General features: G+C 40.4%; 1 protein-coding gene across 1 annotated transcript; it reads right to left on the bottom strand.

Moving 5' to 3' along the window:
* Nucleotides 1-3,594: 3,594 nt before the first annotated feature.
* LOC147893498 (uncharacterized) lies at nucleotides 3,595-6,220 on the bottom strand. The gene has a single exon (XM_087386104.1). The coding sequence runs from the start codon at nucleotides 5,579-5,581 to the stop codon at nucleotides 3,935-3,937; it is 1,647 nt and encodes a 548-aa protein (XP_087242230.1). The 5' UTR covers nucleotides 5,582-6,220; the 3' UTR covers nucleotides 3,595-3,934.
* Nucleotides 6,221-14,815: the final 8,595 nt, after the last annotated feature.

The raw sequence follows: 14,815 nt of genomic DNA, 5'->3' as shown, positions 1-14,815 counted from the left end.
TCCCTCATGGGTGTCTTATGCATCTTCTTCTCATTGAGAACCACATCATGGCTTCATGTGATCTTCTTTACTTTTGGATCCCAAAGATGATAGACCATCTCTCCACTTTCACCATAACCCAGAAAGATGCATTTCCTAGACTTAGGATCTAGCTTCTTCCGAAGCTCTTTTCGCACATGTGCATATGCCTCACACCCAAATATATGCAAATGAGAGTAAGAGGGCTTCTTGCCACTCCATGCCTCTTTAGGAATAGGTGATCTATTGATCACATGCTCTGCAGTTTTCGTTGCCTCAACCCAAAAACCACCAGAAAGACTTGCATTGGAAAGTATACATTGCAATCTTTCCTGAATAGTGTGGTTCTTGTTATCCATGCTAAAGAATCATCCAATGGATGTGAATTAACTGTATATCACTAGCCTGACCTAGTTGCGAAATCGAAATGTGTGTTTAGGTTAAAAAGTCCCATCAATAATTGAGCCATACAATTAATTCTATCGGTTGGATAAAAATTTTAAAAAAGGAGAACACATAAGGAAAAAATGTTTGAGATATCTAAGTTGAAAAATGAAACAACTAGAGTTTGCAAAAAAATTCACCAAAATTAAGAATCTTTAATAATATTGAATTTGACAAACATAATCTTGAAAAAAGATGTGGAATCCTTAGGCAGCGGTCTAAGTTCTGAGGTCAAGGTCCACTTACCTGCCACCATCCAAACAAACTAGGTGTTAGAACATCATAGTTACGTTTGGGTAGACAGGTAATGCCTGTTTTCCCTAGCTTGTTATCGCTTTACCTAGGAATATTAACAACCATATGGATTCTTAGATAATTATTTAAAAAAAGTTTTAAGTCACAAGTGGAGTAAGGAGCGAATGAGTGCATGGGTTGAGAAGGGATTAGTGGAGGTATGGGAGGATTAGTGTGCTTGGTGTGTGGGGTGGTAAAAAGAGAGTGTAAAGGCATTTCATGGGGGGCACATAAAAGAATAATTCATAGATGGGGAAGTATACACGTGTGTGTGTGTGTGTGTGTGTGTGTGTGTGTGTGTGTGTGTGTGTGTAAAGAAATAAGTGTCTATGTGTATGAGATACATTTACTAATCAAAATTTGTGTGTGTGTGTGTGTGTGTGTGTGTGTGTGTGTGTGTGTGTGTGAGTGTGTGTGTGTGTGTGTGTGTGTGTGTGTGTGTGTGTGTGTGTTTGTGCGCACGCACGTGCACATGTGTGCATGCATGCATGTGTGTGTGTGTGCGCACGTGCACAGGCCCGCGTGCGTTTGCGCGCGCGCGCGTGTGTGTGTGTGTGTACATGCATGCATACACACATGTGTGTGTGTGTGTGTGTAAAAAATAAAACCTTTTAACATGGCACACGAAGCTCAAATAAGGGTGGATAAAATAACACTTTTTTTATATGGGTGTACATAAAATAAAAGTTAGTACAAAAGTATCGAATTTGTCCTCTGTGTGTGTGTGTGTGTGTGTGTGTGTGTGACTGTGACCAAATATGATATAATATCTACTCCAAACTCGAGAAGCTTTAATGCTATATCTAAGTGAGAGTAAGACTACATGATTGCTGAAGATGCTACTATAGCTACATGACTACTATTGCTATGACTCTACAGTTCCCAAATTTGAAATGGAGTAGGTAAAGTTAAAAGACAAAGTTAAATCTAAGCACAGTGTCACAACAAATTTAAATGCATCTAGATGAAGACAAAATTGAAAAAAAATGATCTCTATTTCCGAAGTGTATACTCTACCACTACCAACACACACACTTGGATCCAACATGAGAGACCTTCCCTCTAGACCCACAGCCACTTGGACCCAACACAAGAGACCTTTTCTCTAGACAGATAAGAAAACAAGGCTCATCATTCTTGTCACAAGAACTATTTGAAAAAACATCCTTATCAATTTTATTGTCTATATTTATAACTGCATCTCATTATGCAGAGATTAGGCTTAGCCGAGTAGTATCAGCTAAGAAAAGTCCCCCCTTCCAAAATAAGAGAATTGGAAGCACTTGCTCTGGCACCATACTACTTTGGTGACTTCTATCAACACATTGGGTTGATCTCTCTTACCTTCTTTAGCTACAACTATTGTGCCAAGGTTATCCACCAAATCCATGTCTCAATTTTATTGGGTCAAGATTGGAAATAGTTGGAATCAAGAGGATGGTTCAAGTCTAGCCAAATGGCGTACAAAATGGTAGGACCTTTTGGTAGGTCTTCAAGGTAGCCTATCATGTGCTTGCATGTGCAATGCAACTAGCTGGCATGTGGCTAACTGCATAGCAATGTGGCGTTGCTACATCCACTCCATGAGAAGTACAGTTACCTACCATAACAAAGTGAGTGATAAAAGTTCCAATCTTGGCCATAATGATAGAGACAGTGATAAGATTTCCAATTTTGGCTAGCTTTAAATTAATATAATTTGCACAATTTTGAATGTGGAAGATGAGAATCTTATAGGCATGATGTATTCTAATAAGATATCATTCGGAGTCTACATGATGCTCTGGCTCTTGCTTTTTTAATTTCAAGCAGCCTTGAGAAAGCATCAAAATTTTTGTACATAATCAAAATTCATTTCTTTGGAAGAAAAAAGGCACCCTTTGTAATCTAAACACTCCTCAATGGAGTGGGAGGGCTTGGAGAAGAGCAAGGAGTTGTCAAGGAGTGTGATGTTTTGAAGTGGTCCAAGGTTTAAATTTTAAATTGCATGTTGTCCATGACATCCTCATGAGTTTCTAAAGACAGTTTGTATATATGCTCATCCCCCTTGTGAATAAGTTGCATAGGAACTTTGATTCTTTGCACTAGCTACGAGTAAATTAAGACCTCTAGTTTGTTTTTGAGAAGGCGTTAATGGTAATCATTGAACTTTTTGTAATGCAATCCTTTGACCACTCGGTAATTTGCTACAATAGTGCCACCCCGTCCATCTAGAGTTGCCTTAATGATTTGCCTCTTTATTTTGGTGCATTTTATAACATAGAGGTTAACACCTTTTTATTTCCTAGCTTTGCATTCATAGCCAAATTGTCATCTATGCGAAGAGCATGAACTTGGGGTGTCAAAAAGGTCTTCATATGCATCAATCACATCTTCTTCCTCCTACCTTTCATCCAGAATGGGCAGATTGGGTGATAGATCCATGGCTTGACACTTGATTTGTTGATACATCTATGCCCTCCCCTTGGATGCAAGCATTGCAACAGCATGAGAAGCTCCTTGTTCTGAGTGTCATGACATCCTCTTCTAAATACCCTTGAACATTGTGCAAGGAGCAAGTTTTGGAATTTTTTTCATTTTCCGTGCTAAGATAATAAGGTTGTAAAGTCAAATTAAAGCAACCCATCGACGCAAGCAAGAGTTCGTCTGAAAACTGAGAAAGAAAAAGGGGCAGAGGTAGAAGATTTGCTTGAGCACACAAGAATTATAATTCTTGATCCTAGAAATATCTTGAAATTATGATTGCAATTATAAGCAAGGCACTTTAATGGAAACAAACTTAAAAGCTGGTTATTATATTAGAACATCAACAACAAGCCATATATAGCAGTGTTAGCATCTCATGATTTTTCAGGTACATTCCGTATATGAGATAAAAATGACAACATAGTAGATATGATATACATATCCAAAGTTTGGTTAAACCTCAGAGCTCCCTAAGCTTCTTGCAATTTCACAAAGTTGAAAGTAACCACCCAAAAATGTTCATCTACATAAAATTCCGATATCCAACAAAACTATCATAGATTTTTCCAAGACCTTATTACAGATTACAAATATGTACAGCACTATCATAATACTAGGTTCAAGCATCTATGAGCTCTGCAAACCAGAACAGTTGAACAAATATGCTAGTGCAAATGAAAAGTCATTGCATCTGACATTACGTATTGACATGCTAATTCAGCCGCCGCCTCTTTCGACCATGTGAAGAACCTGGTTCAATATCCGATGGACCAGAAGCACCGCTCACAGGTCTATGCCATTCCCTCTGTGAAGATTGTGGCAACTCTGCTGAATCTTGCTGTTGCTGCCCATTTCCATTTGCTGAAGGTATCTCTATCGTGGGAGGAGGTATCCTTTCTTCACCAGGGATCACTTGATCAGGTATTCCAGAGCTCATGGTCCTCTCTTCAGAGTGAGCGGACCCAGCCCGTCCAGGGATAGAGTTAGCAAGTTGCACAAAACTCTGCACACTTTGAATGCTCTCCCTTAACCCATCCATGGTAGCTCCAATAGCAGCCAAAGAGCCAGCTGTTTCAAGGTTGTTCATGGTTAGCCATGTTTGCATTCGCTCTCTGAAGTATCCTAGATTTCCAGGATCAAGCCGGCCTAGAAGCCTCTGACGCAGCCTCAATCTTTCCTGAATTCGAGATCTCTGTGCCAATCTTATTCCATTTAGAATGAGTTCTGCTGCATTTGATGCTTCGGGCTCACTTCTTTCGTTTTCCACCTCTGACCTGCCACTAGCTGCAACTCTGACCCCTGTATCAAAACAACGATGCCGTTTGCTGTTCAGGCGGTGTGCATGAGGCCGTGGGGGGATGTTGCCAAGTGGTTTTTCTGTGTCTTGAACAGATCCTCTTCCGTATATGGGAGTAATAGCAGCATCTGAGATAGAACCCTTACATACAGGGCATTCTTCATGAGTAGAGTGCACATGCAGCCACTGGTAAAGGCATGGCCAACAAAAGAGATGTCCACAAGAAGTGACCACTGGCTCTGTAGCCATCTCCAGACAAATGTTGCATTCAAAATGAGCTCCTACCTGAGTTTCTTCAATCTCCTTAGCACCCCCATCCTTTGAGTCTGTGCTGCTAATCCCTCCTGTGGCAGGTGCCATTTCCGGGGAGGATGAGGTAGTTCCTTGATTTCTATGAATCTCAGGCATTCTGCGATTATCTGTTATCCTACGAATGGCAAATGACGGCCCCGAAACATCTGCCCCAACGATTTGAGCCTCTGTCGATGAACCGCCACCAGAGGAAGCTTGAGTCTCTACTCGATCCAGAGAAGAGGCTACTCCTTCCCTAACCCGTCGCAAATGCCGTGACTGTCGGCCGCTCCTCAGGAGACTTTGCCTGATCACTGGAACTGGAACTTCTTCGCGACTCCAATCACCCCCCAAAGCCTCGAGTTCCCAATGTCGTGAACCAGACTCCTGCGAAAAACCTCGAGATGCACTTTCGCCCCCTTCGTTTCGGTGGCTTCCTCGACGCCTAAGGTTCACCAGCAACAAATTCCTGCGCCGACGACGACCCTCAAGCGTTGCAGAAGCCTCATCTTGCTGAGCACCGGCCAGGAGCAGGCCTGACATGCCGGGCTCAAATCGCGGCCAATTCTGGCGAGAAACCTGTACTGACCCCTCGGCATCGTGACCTCCGAGGGCAAGTTCCAAAGCAAGACCATCGGGCGGTGCCGGAGAAGGCCCCAGGTTCAAATTGAGATTGAGATCTACAGCGTTGAGGGCAGACGAAGCCCAGGCGCCCTCCAATTCTGCCATGTCCACTTCCGGTCCTGCAATTGAGCTACTGTCACCAGACATTCCGCGAGGAAAGATCTCAGAATCGAGGCATACCTGCTTGCACGGAGCACCAAAACTGGTTCCGTCTCAAATGTCATGGTTCCGATGATGGAGCAAGGCAATTCGATGCGCCATGGACGAGATCGATCTGCGCAACAGCAACTAGCGCAGATCTGTTAAAATCCGCACCATGTCCGTGACAGATTCGCCGAGGGGAGCTCCGAAGGACACGATCGTCAAGATCTGTGGTGATGGAAGGGGAAGAAGGTGGGAGGAGGACGATCTTCTTGCTGTGTGAGGCAGATAGGGTTTCTCGCCATCGCCATAGCCATTGCAAGCTCCATCTCCATCTCCATCGCCATCGCCATCGCCATAGCCATAGCCATAGCCATAGCCATTGCTTGGAAGACAACAACAACAACGAGACCTTGGTTTTTTCACCCAACCTTGATTCACCCTTCACCTTTCGCCTTGCTTCACATAGTTCACCCAACCATGATTCACACTCTCTCTTCACCTTTGGGCTCGGCGGCGCTGCTCCCACCGCCGCAATCTCACATTCTGACACCGGGCACACATCGGACCGTGACAACCACGGGCCTCGGTGGAAAGTTATAGGCTCGTGCTCGGTCGTCGAAACTTGCAATCGGTTCAAAGGTAGTTGACCAGTGCTCGAGGGCGGAGAGGGTGGAAGGGGAGGGGTGGGTTTGCTGTTCAAAACCCTCCTTCCGTCGGACATCTCGCATCTCAAATCACCTTTCGCCTTTTCAGTGAACACCCCTATGACATGGGCAGCATCCACCCCGTCTAAACTCGACCCGAGCTTCTACTCACACGAGTACCGATAATTGCCAAGGTCTATGAGATTATGGGAAATTCTTGAATTCAACATTCACTTGGTTTGGGAATCCCAAGATATGCAACTCGAATTCCTAAAACCATGCTTCACCTCCTTTTCGCCCATGTCATTAGGGTGTTTACATACTTGTTGCCCACCCATGAAAATCCAATAACAATGAGTGTGGACAAGCAACCAGGATGAAGTGTGGGCACCATGTCTACTGGTGTTTACACACTCATTGCCCGCCCATAAAAATCCACTGACAATGTGGGCAGTCAACCAAGGTAAAGCACACTAAAAAGAGAGCTGGAGTTACAACAAAGCTTTTGGCCAAGGCGATGCATGATTGGACCTATGGTGGTGCCCATCATTTGGCCAGGTGATTGTCCTTAGAAAAGGCACAAAACTTTAGGCTTTAGTTAGCCCATATGAGCATTTGAAACTTGTGTGGAAACGGATTTTCATGTAAGCGACGTAAGCTTGGCATTCCATTGGTTGTTCACAAACATTACTTGGGCTTCCACCCTAGTATGTAAACACCCTTAGACCATTAGCCCTTGAAGCATATAAATTGCACTCCATACTTCATATAGGTCTACCTGGCTTGAGTCATGGGACTAAGGGACACAACCCCATCCACCTATATAAATAGTCATTTTTTCCTCATTTCAATGTATTGTACAATTAGTTGCATGTCTCTCTCTGCTCTATCATGGTATTAGAGCCCTCACAAGAAGATCATAGAGTTTTCAAGCCGTTGCATGCAACATTGCGAACATTCAACCCCTATGAGTTGAATATCGCTTATTTTTTCGAAGGGAAGCTCTCATTTACAGTGAGCATCTATGAGAGTGAGAATGCGAGATTTTTTAAGCTTGTATTGGTGCTCCTAAGTAAGTGTAACTAAGAATGGGAGTTCTTCAAGTCTCTTGAATAGCTCATGCTATTCTTCATAAAGCTTACATAGTTATATGCAAGCAAGGGTGCAAGATTTAGAGTCTTCTGTAAGCAATTCCTTTTCTACAAGTCTTTACATATTTTGCTAGTCCACATTTTGTTTTCCATTTTGGTAGCACCCTCTATGCAATGTGAAGCTTTCTACTACTCGAAGATCATTGTTGCTACCTCAAACACAGCCCATTATAGGAGCTATATAATAGCGTTCAAGATTTCACTTTTCACCGTTTAAAGAATTAACATTGAGCCTTCTATAGCTTACAGTAAGTTTTTTCAAACCCACAAGATTATATGATGCTTTGTTCGACTTTTGAAGTAATCATCTGTGCATTTAGAATTCTGTTTTTTGGGTTTGGAGCTTGTTTTTGTCCTCAAATCCAATTATCTTAGGAAGGTCTTTTGCAAGACAAAAGTCGAAGTGTTGGCTTGCTTCGTCGAGTCAAAGGTTCGCACAGTCAAAATGGAAGTGATGGAAGAAACATAGTATTTTGGAGAAAGATGAACAATTGATCAACGTGTGGAAACGATAAGTTTTTGAAGTGTCTTGAAATTGAACACAATTTTTACTTCCCACTTAAGTCTCCAAGGTGGTTTATTCCAATAAAATTGAATGTGATGTCGATTTCCACATGTACAAAGAGTTTTCTCGATCATTATATTGTGGTTGATTTAGTCACAACTTATCTCTACTACTTCTTCAAACATGTGGTCTAAGACTTATAATCAAAACACAAGCTTTTACAAGGAAGTGAGCTCATGTTCATCTTCAGCATCAAGTCATCATTGAATCGAAATTCGTTCTCAAGTCTTCAACAAAAATGGCATTTTTTCAAGAGTTTTGAACAACAGCTACAATCAACTCTTTCGTCCATTTTAGATAGTGTCCAACTTTTGAAGCATGCAAAGTATTTTCTTTGGCACTCATCCTGAATAAAACAAGTGATAAAGTTGCAACATCTTCCTTAGTTTCTGCGGGGTTTCTACAAACTTTAGAGAGCTATAACTTCAATCTAATCTTCAATTCTTTTTAAAATATCGAAGCCATGCAAGACAAACCAACATTGATACTACCAAAGGTAGAGGTAAAAATGTATACTTCCAGCAAAAGCAACGATCAACAAGCTAGACATAACTATTCTCACCCTATCACAGACATTATCATAATTCTGAATCATCTTCTCCATCATCTTCAAGTAGTCATCATTATCAAGATATAAAAGAGCATATGAGCTCCAACATGCTAAAAATTCAAGAGATGTTTGCATACTTGGTGATCCAAAGGTAGAAAATGAATCCTCTACAAACAATTGGATGAATACTACAATAGCAAAAAGAGGTTGTAGAATTGAAAATCAAGAAGGTTCTTGATAATTAAAAGATGCATGTAGATGCTTGTATAACAACATCTCCCAAAAGCCAATGCAAAAGCCTTATGGTGGTGCAAGCAAACGTAGAGATTGTAGACTATGATGGCTCATTGGATGCTGATGTGTTATAGGATTGGTTGCTCAAGTTGGAGCAATAGTTTCATGCCCAAAAATTGAATGATGTGGACAAAATACAATTTACAATATTAAAGATGAAATGGCATGCAAGCATGTGGTAGACGAACACACAACAAGAGAGAAGATACCGTGTAAAGCCTCCAATGTCTCGATGGAGAGACTTTGAGGATATGGTAAAATTTATTCCTTTCAACTATGATTTGTAGCCAAAGTCCTATTAGAAGTCGGGCAGGATGGAACCAAGGCATCAAGCATTATATGGAGACCTTCTACAACCTGTACATCAAATTGAATGTGTAGGAAGCTAAGAATATGTAGGCCATGAATTTTATCAATGGCTTGAAGCACTCCATCCAAAGGGATTTGGCTTAGTTTGAAATCATGACTCTTCAAAAGGCATATCAAATGGCCTTGAGAGTAAAGGAGAGGCTTCGTTTGACTAAGAAGCACAAAAAGGCTTTAAGGATTTACGAGAGTAGGAAGCAAGCCAAAAAGGCTACAATAACCAACATGGAAGGAACTAGCAAACTGGTCAGGGCAAAAAATAGTAAGCTAGTTATGATAGAGGAAACCGTGTGAAAGTTTCCGAAGGGTTAGGGGATGATATGCAACTATGGAAGATATGAAAGAGGCCAAGGAAGTGACAGTCATAGAAGCATTTGCTACGAGTTTGGAGTACAAGGGTATAAGTCCTTTGAATGCCAAATTCAAGAAAAGGAAAAAGAGAGGCAATGGCACAACAACAAGAACCTACAAGTATGTCTTAAAATAAAGCCCAAGGCTAAAGCTACAAAGAAGAAGAGTGTATCAATGGCAATTAAGACCATGGGACAAACTCAATGCAAGGATGCACAAAGGAAGATGATCTTCCAGATACGATACAGTGGTAATGGGAGACTAGGCCTCATTATCATGGAAATTATGTCTTAAACATAAGATAACTAGTTGGAGCTCCAATAACAATAGCATAATTGATAAACCAAAATATTGATCAATGCCTTGCCATCTTGGTAGACTGGCCATTTACTTTCTTTCCTAGCAACCTTCACCTTTGCAAGTTCCAAGATGAAAAGGATTCCTCATCCACACCCATATAAATTGGGGTGTGGGATAGAAGATGGCAATGAGCTATATGTATTTTAATAGTGCATTATTCCCATAACTTTAGAAGCATATCAAGGTGCGTTATTGTGTGATATTTTTCCATGTTAGTTTGAGACGTCTTTCTTAGAAGACCCTGGCAGTGTGATAGGAATGTTGTGCATTATATAACGCACAAATTTCCCTTCTTGTAGAAAAAGCATCGGAGGGGGAAACAAGAAGCTAGGGCAAAAGAATCTAGCTAGCTTGTGTGCAATAGTCCATCTCCAATTATAATATTAGAATCTTTCAAACAATGGAGATTCATACAAAACCAAACATCAAATAAGGTAAGTAGGAAAAAAGTGGAGGCAATGGAGGTTTAACTCTAAAAAGGGCTCATCACCTTCATTCCCTAAATTTCCTTGCTTAGACAGACAATCAAAGAAACGACTATAGAAAGAAGAGTTGAATCTACTCCTCCTTCGTCCATTCATTGCAATTGTTAACACCATTTGCAAACTTGTGTAGTATCCATTGTGAGTGAGAGTGTTTCTCTTTGAGTTTGCAAACTTGTATAGTCTCAACTGTGTGTAACAATGTTTCTCTTTGAGTTTGTGAGTGGAGGTGTATGTGGTATTGAGCAGAGGCACGTCAGAGGAAGATACAAAGAAGGGATGCTTAATCGTTTGAGCGACATGAGTGGTTGTAGTCACACAAAGTGCAATGAAGGAAGTGTTATTTCTCCCAATTGTTGATTAATCTCACCAAAAACTTTTAGCAAGGTATTGCTAAAGGTAAGGAAAGTCTCAAGCCAAAGCTAGAGCACTTATTGTTGCTCTAGTAAAGAGAATTGAAGGCTGGATTACAAGTGGCCTAAAATATTGATGCATAGACAACTTCATGGTACAAGCACCAATTATAGAATGGTTTGGAGGAAACTGACCCACATAGAGACCAAGATGTTGGTTGAGTTTCATGTTATTCAAGAGTTATTTGGATGAGTTATGAACATATCTATGTCTTAGGCTATTACAACAAACACCCTATGAACAAATGTCTTTGTTTGCTTTCATCGGTACATCCTTTTGATTTAGGCCTATAATGGATCTTTGGGATGAAAACATGTTGGACCGACGAGGTGGTTGGCCAAAATCACGATGGTGGTCGAGTGATGATCCAAACAAATGAATTGGTTAATTGGCCAAAAGTCAACGAGGTGGTTAATAAACCAACAAGGTGATGTGACCACGTGGATGTCTATCAACCAAAACTAGTAAGGTGGTTGACAAACAAGTGTGGTGTTTATCTAAACAAGCGAGATGGTCAGTTGCAAGTCATAGTGAATGCAACTGTGTCGTGGGAGCCAAGGCTAAAAACCAATACACTTGCTAAATTTAATGAGGTTAAGCTCCCACATAGCCTATAGATTGCTTACAAAAAAGTGAATGTGCCTTGTTGAACCTTGGACTTCAATTATTATGTATGAAAGTGGTATCAAAATAGCATGTTTAAAGAGCTTGCAAGTTCCTCCATGCATGCACCAATTCTGTTTCTTTTGTACCCCAAGAAAATATATCTTGCTTCTTGCTTGACCAAACTATGCTAAGCAAGAATGTAGAACTAGTTGTTGAGTTTGCCTCTTTACCTAATCTACATCATTGACTCCCATAAGGTAATGTTTTTAACAAGGCACATAGTACCTTTGAGGTACTTAAAGATCCTTTTCAATAGCTTCCAAAGATGCTCATATATCATCTTGATCTTTTAAGATATCTCAATTTAAAGCATTCATCTTCTTGAGTTCCCAATTTTTTGTCAGTTTGATAGTTTGTTTGGATAGTTGGATGAGAGGCTTTTTTTTCGCACGTTGCAAGAGAACTCATATAGAGGATCACCTTGTGCACTCTAAGAATAATGCCTTGATCTCAAAAACCTCCAAAATCTTTCTTGAATCATTATATGCCTTAAGTTCCATCATCATAACCTCTAACATTCAAGTGTTGTAATGTTGAATCCTTGCAAATATGATCCTCCTAAGAGATCCCTCATAAATAAACATAAATATTCCTTGCAAAAAAGATACTCCTAAGGGATAACTCATAAATAAACATAAAATACCCCTAGGGAGAAAATACTTGCAAACAACCATCTAATTCTCACAAGGTAGTGGTTGCAAGTGGAAGAATAGCCACAAGAAGAACTAAAATAAATACTCACCAAAAAGATGGTGGGTATGGATACTCGCATGAAGAGGTACATGTATAGTGGATTTAAGCTAGGATTGAGTTAGAAATGACTTGCACATAGCTCATAAAGTCATGCCAGTGACCCAACCTAGTGTAGGGATTTTTGCAAGAGTTGGTTGGGCTTGACAAAAGCTTGATTATCAACTACAAGGCTTGTAGATCATTCATTGTTGCTAAGCATAATGCACCAAACATGAGGAGGCTCAAACAAGCCTTGATGTGGTAAAGAGGTATAACAACCATCATCAATGTGGCAAAGAGCTATAGCAACCGTCAATGCAGTGGGGAGCTATAACAACCATCGATTGAGATAGAAATCTCAAAGAGTAAGCTAAAAATTCTACTTGGGAGACATGCAAGCTCATGAGAGAAATGAAGAACATTAATGATTTCTTTAACTAGCTTTGAAATGGTTTCAATTGTCAAATGATATCTTCTTCAATATCATGCCAAGCCAATATTATAGTTTGATCCATTCTAGGTGCTTTCAACTAAGACAGAGCTCATGTTAACCTTTCAATGGCACTAGAAATCAGGCTATCAAGGCAAGCAACACTCATAGACAATCACAAGCACTCCATCACTAGCTACACATCAACACAACCTCACCCCCCTAATTCCCCCCTAACTTCCTACACCCTTTCGGCATTCCCCACATTCTATTACATTGGCCTGATAGGATGATGATTCTTAACATGATGATGATGAGGAGGATGAGTATGATGTCATCATCATTGATGATATGATTGTATCACTTAGGACTTAGCAATCAACATGGGTGAGGATACTCATTTCAATAGCTCCACCCTTTTTGCTTGCTATATCAAGTTTTCTCTCAATCTCATAGACCCATTGTCCTTCTAATTACTATAATAAATTCTTAAGATAGCTTGTGGATACTTGAAGCAATGCTTAATCTCTCATCACCAAGAAAATGACTCTAAAAACCATGTTTTGAAAGCCTTTGACTCGTCAAAGGGAAGTAAAACGGGCACTATTGCTCTCAAAAGACGTGACAAATCAGAGTGTATCATGACAACACATGGCTACCTAGAGTATTGCATGACCAAAATATTATGAAAGCAAAGGATAGAAGTCTCAAACTTGCCTTAAGAGTTTGTAACTTCTTGAAACCTCCATAGAGAGAGCAAGAACATCAAAATACACAAAACAACTTTTCTTGAACTACAAACCAACATGATGTAGGAGGTGATTTTCCTCCAAAAGGCAAGACCTTTTCCACACCGAATACTCTCCCAAGACGAAATGAGCTTCAATATAGCAAAAACTTAAGACAAGGACTAGTCAAGCTTGAGAGCTCAAAATCCAAAACTTCTTAATGTAAAAAGAAGAAACAAAAGTTGTACAAGAGAATGGGGAAGATAACTACCAATGTACAAAAGAGGCTAGAGCACAATAGGCATACATGCGTCAAAATACAAACAAGGTAGCTTTTCTTGTACTAAAAAACAACATGAGGTGACAACAAGTTGTGATGTTTGTCCAAACAAAATGCCTTTTCAACCCAAATACTATCCTTCAGCTTCAAACAATTTTAATAAGAACATTCTCCCAAGCTTGAAACAAGATTTCAAAACAAGATTGATCTTGAAAGCTCATAGTCTAGAATGAAGAGGCAGACTAATACAAGAGGTGGGTGAGATACCACCAGACAAAAAAGGCTAGGGTGAACAATAGGCTCAAAATCCAATATTTAGTAGTGTATTGTCAAGATAGACAACCCAAGGCATCAATTGCTATGGGAAAATATAAATCCTTGTCTAATGGACGATTTCAGAGATTTGTCCCTCATAAGCCTTGCCAAAGATTCCAAGATGTATGGAAGATTATTTGAATAATGGAGAATATCTAGCTGACACAAAGTAAACAACAAAAAAACTCCAGTGAAAAGCCAAGCCATTCACTCTAGTTGAGGAGTGTCTCTACTACGGGATGGGTATTGATGGTGTATTGCAATCAGTGGTATTGCACAAAGAGGTAAGAGTGTATCCGTCATGCTTCTAGGGATATTACTGCAAGGAGAATATGGCAAGTAGAATATTGGTGGCCCAGATTCATGAAGGGGTGTACAAATGGTGAAAGATACGCAAATCGCAGGGCCCTTGCATATAGTGAAGGCTTATGGACCATTCAAGCATTAGAGGCTTACTTTTGTGGGCCTTTACATAGGAGTTCCAATGGAAAACCCTACATCTTGGTAGCTACCCATTATGCCAGTCGATGGGTGAAAGGGAAGGCAACATCAAACTACAATTTACAGTGGCATCTTTCCTAATCAACAACATTTGAGCTAGATTTGGAGTGCCTGACAAGATACACAGCATAATATATTACACTTTACTTTGTTTCAGGCAGAGTTTCACACATATTTAAAAGATCTGATGAGGATGGAGGGTGTGTAAGTACATACGTCGTCTTATCATTGAACTTGTAATTATAAAAAAAGTTGGGGGGGCACAATAGATTTCATGGGCAAGGAATATATCAGATGTAGATCGAATACAAAACACATGACAGTGCTCTCAAAAACTTCCGCATGATTTATGAAGTAAATTTGCCATCCACTCTGATCAGAAGCCTCTATTGAACCATAGATCACGTA

This window comes from Dipteris shenzhenensis, chromosome 15 (genome assembly GCF_047967505.1).
Source record: "Dipteris shenzhenensis isolate YYH24624 ecotype China chromosome 15, Dip_SZ_1.0, whole genome shotgun sequence".
In the NCBI taxonomy this organism is placed as follows: domain Eukaryota; kingdom Viridiplantae; phylum Streptophyta; class Polypodiopsida; order Gleicheniales; family Dipteridaceae; genus Dipteris; species Dipteris shenzhenensis.
Note: the sequence above shows the minus strand (reverse complement) of the source record. Positions and strands in the feature narration are given on the sequence as shown.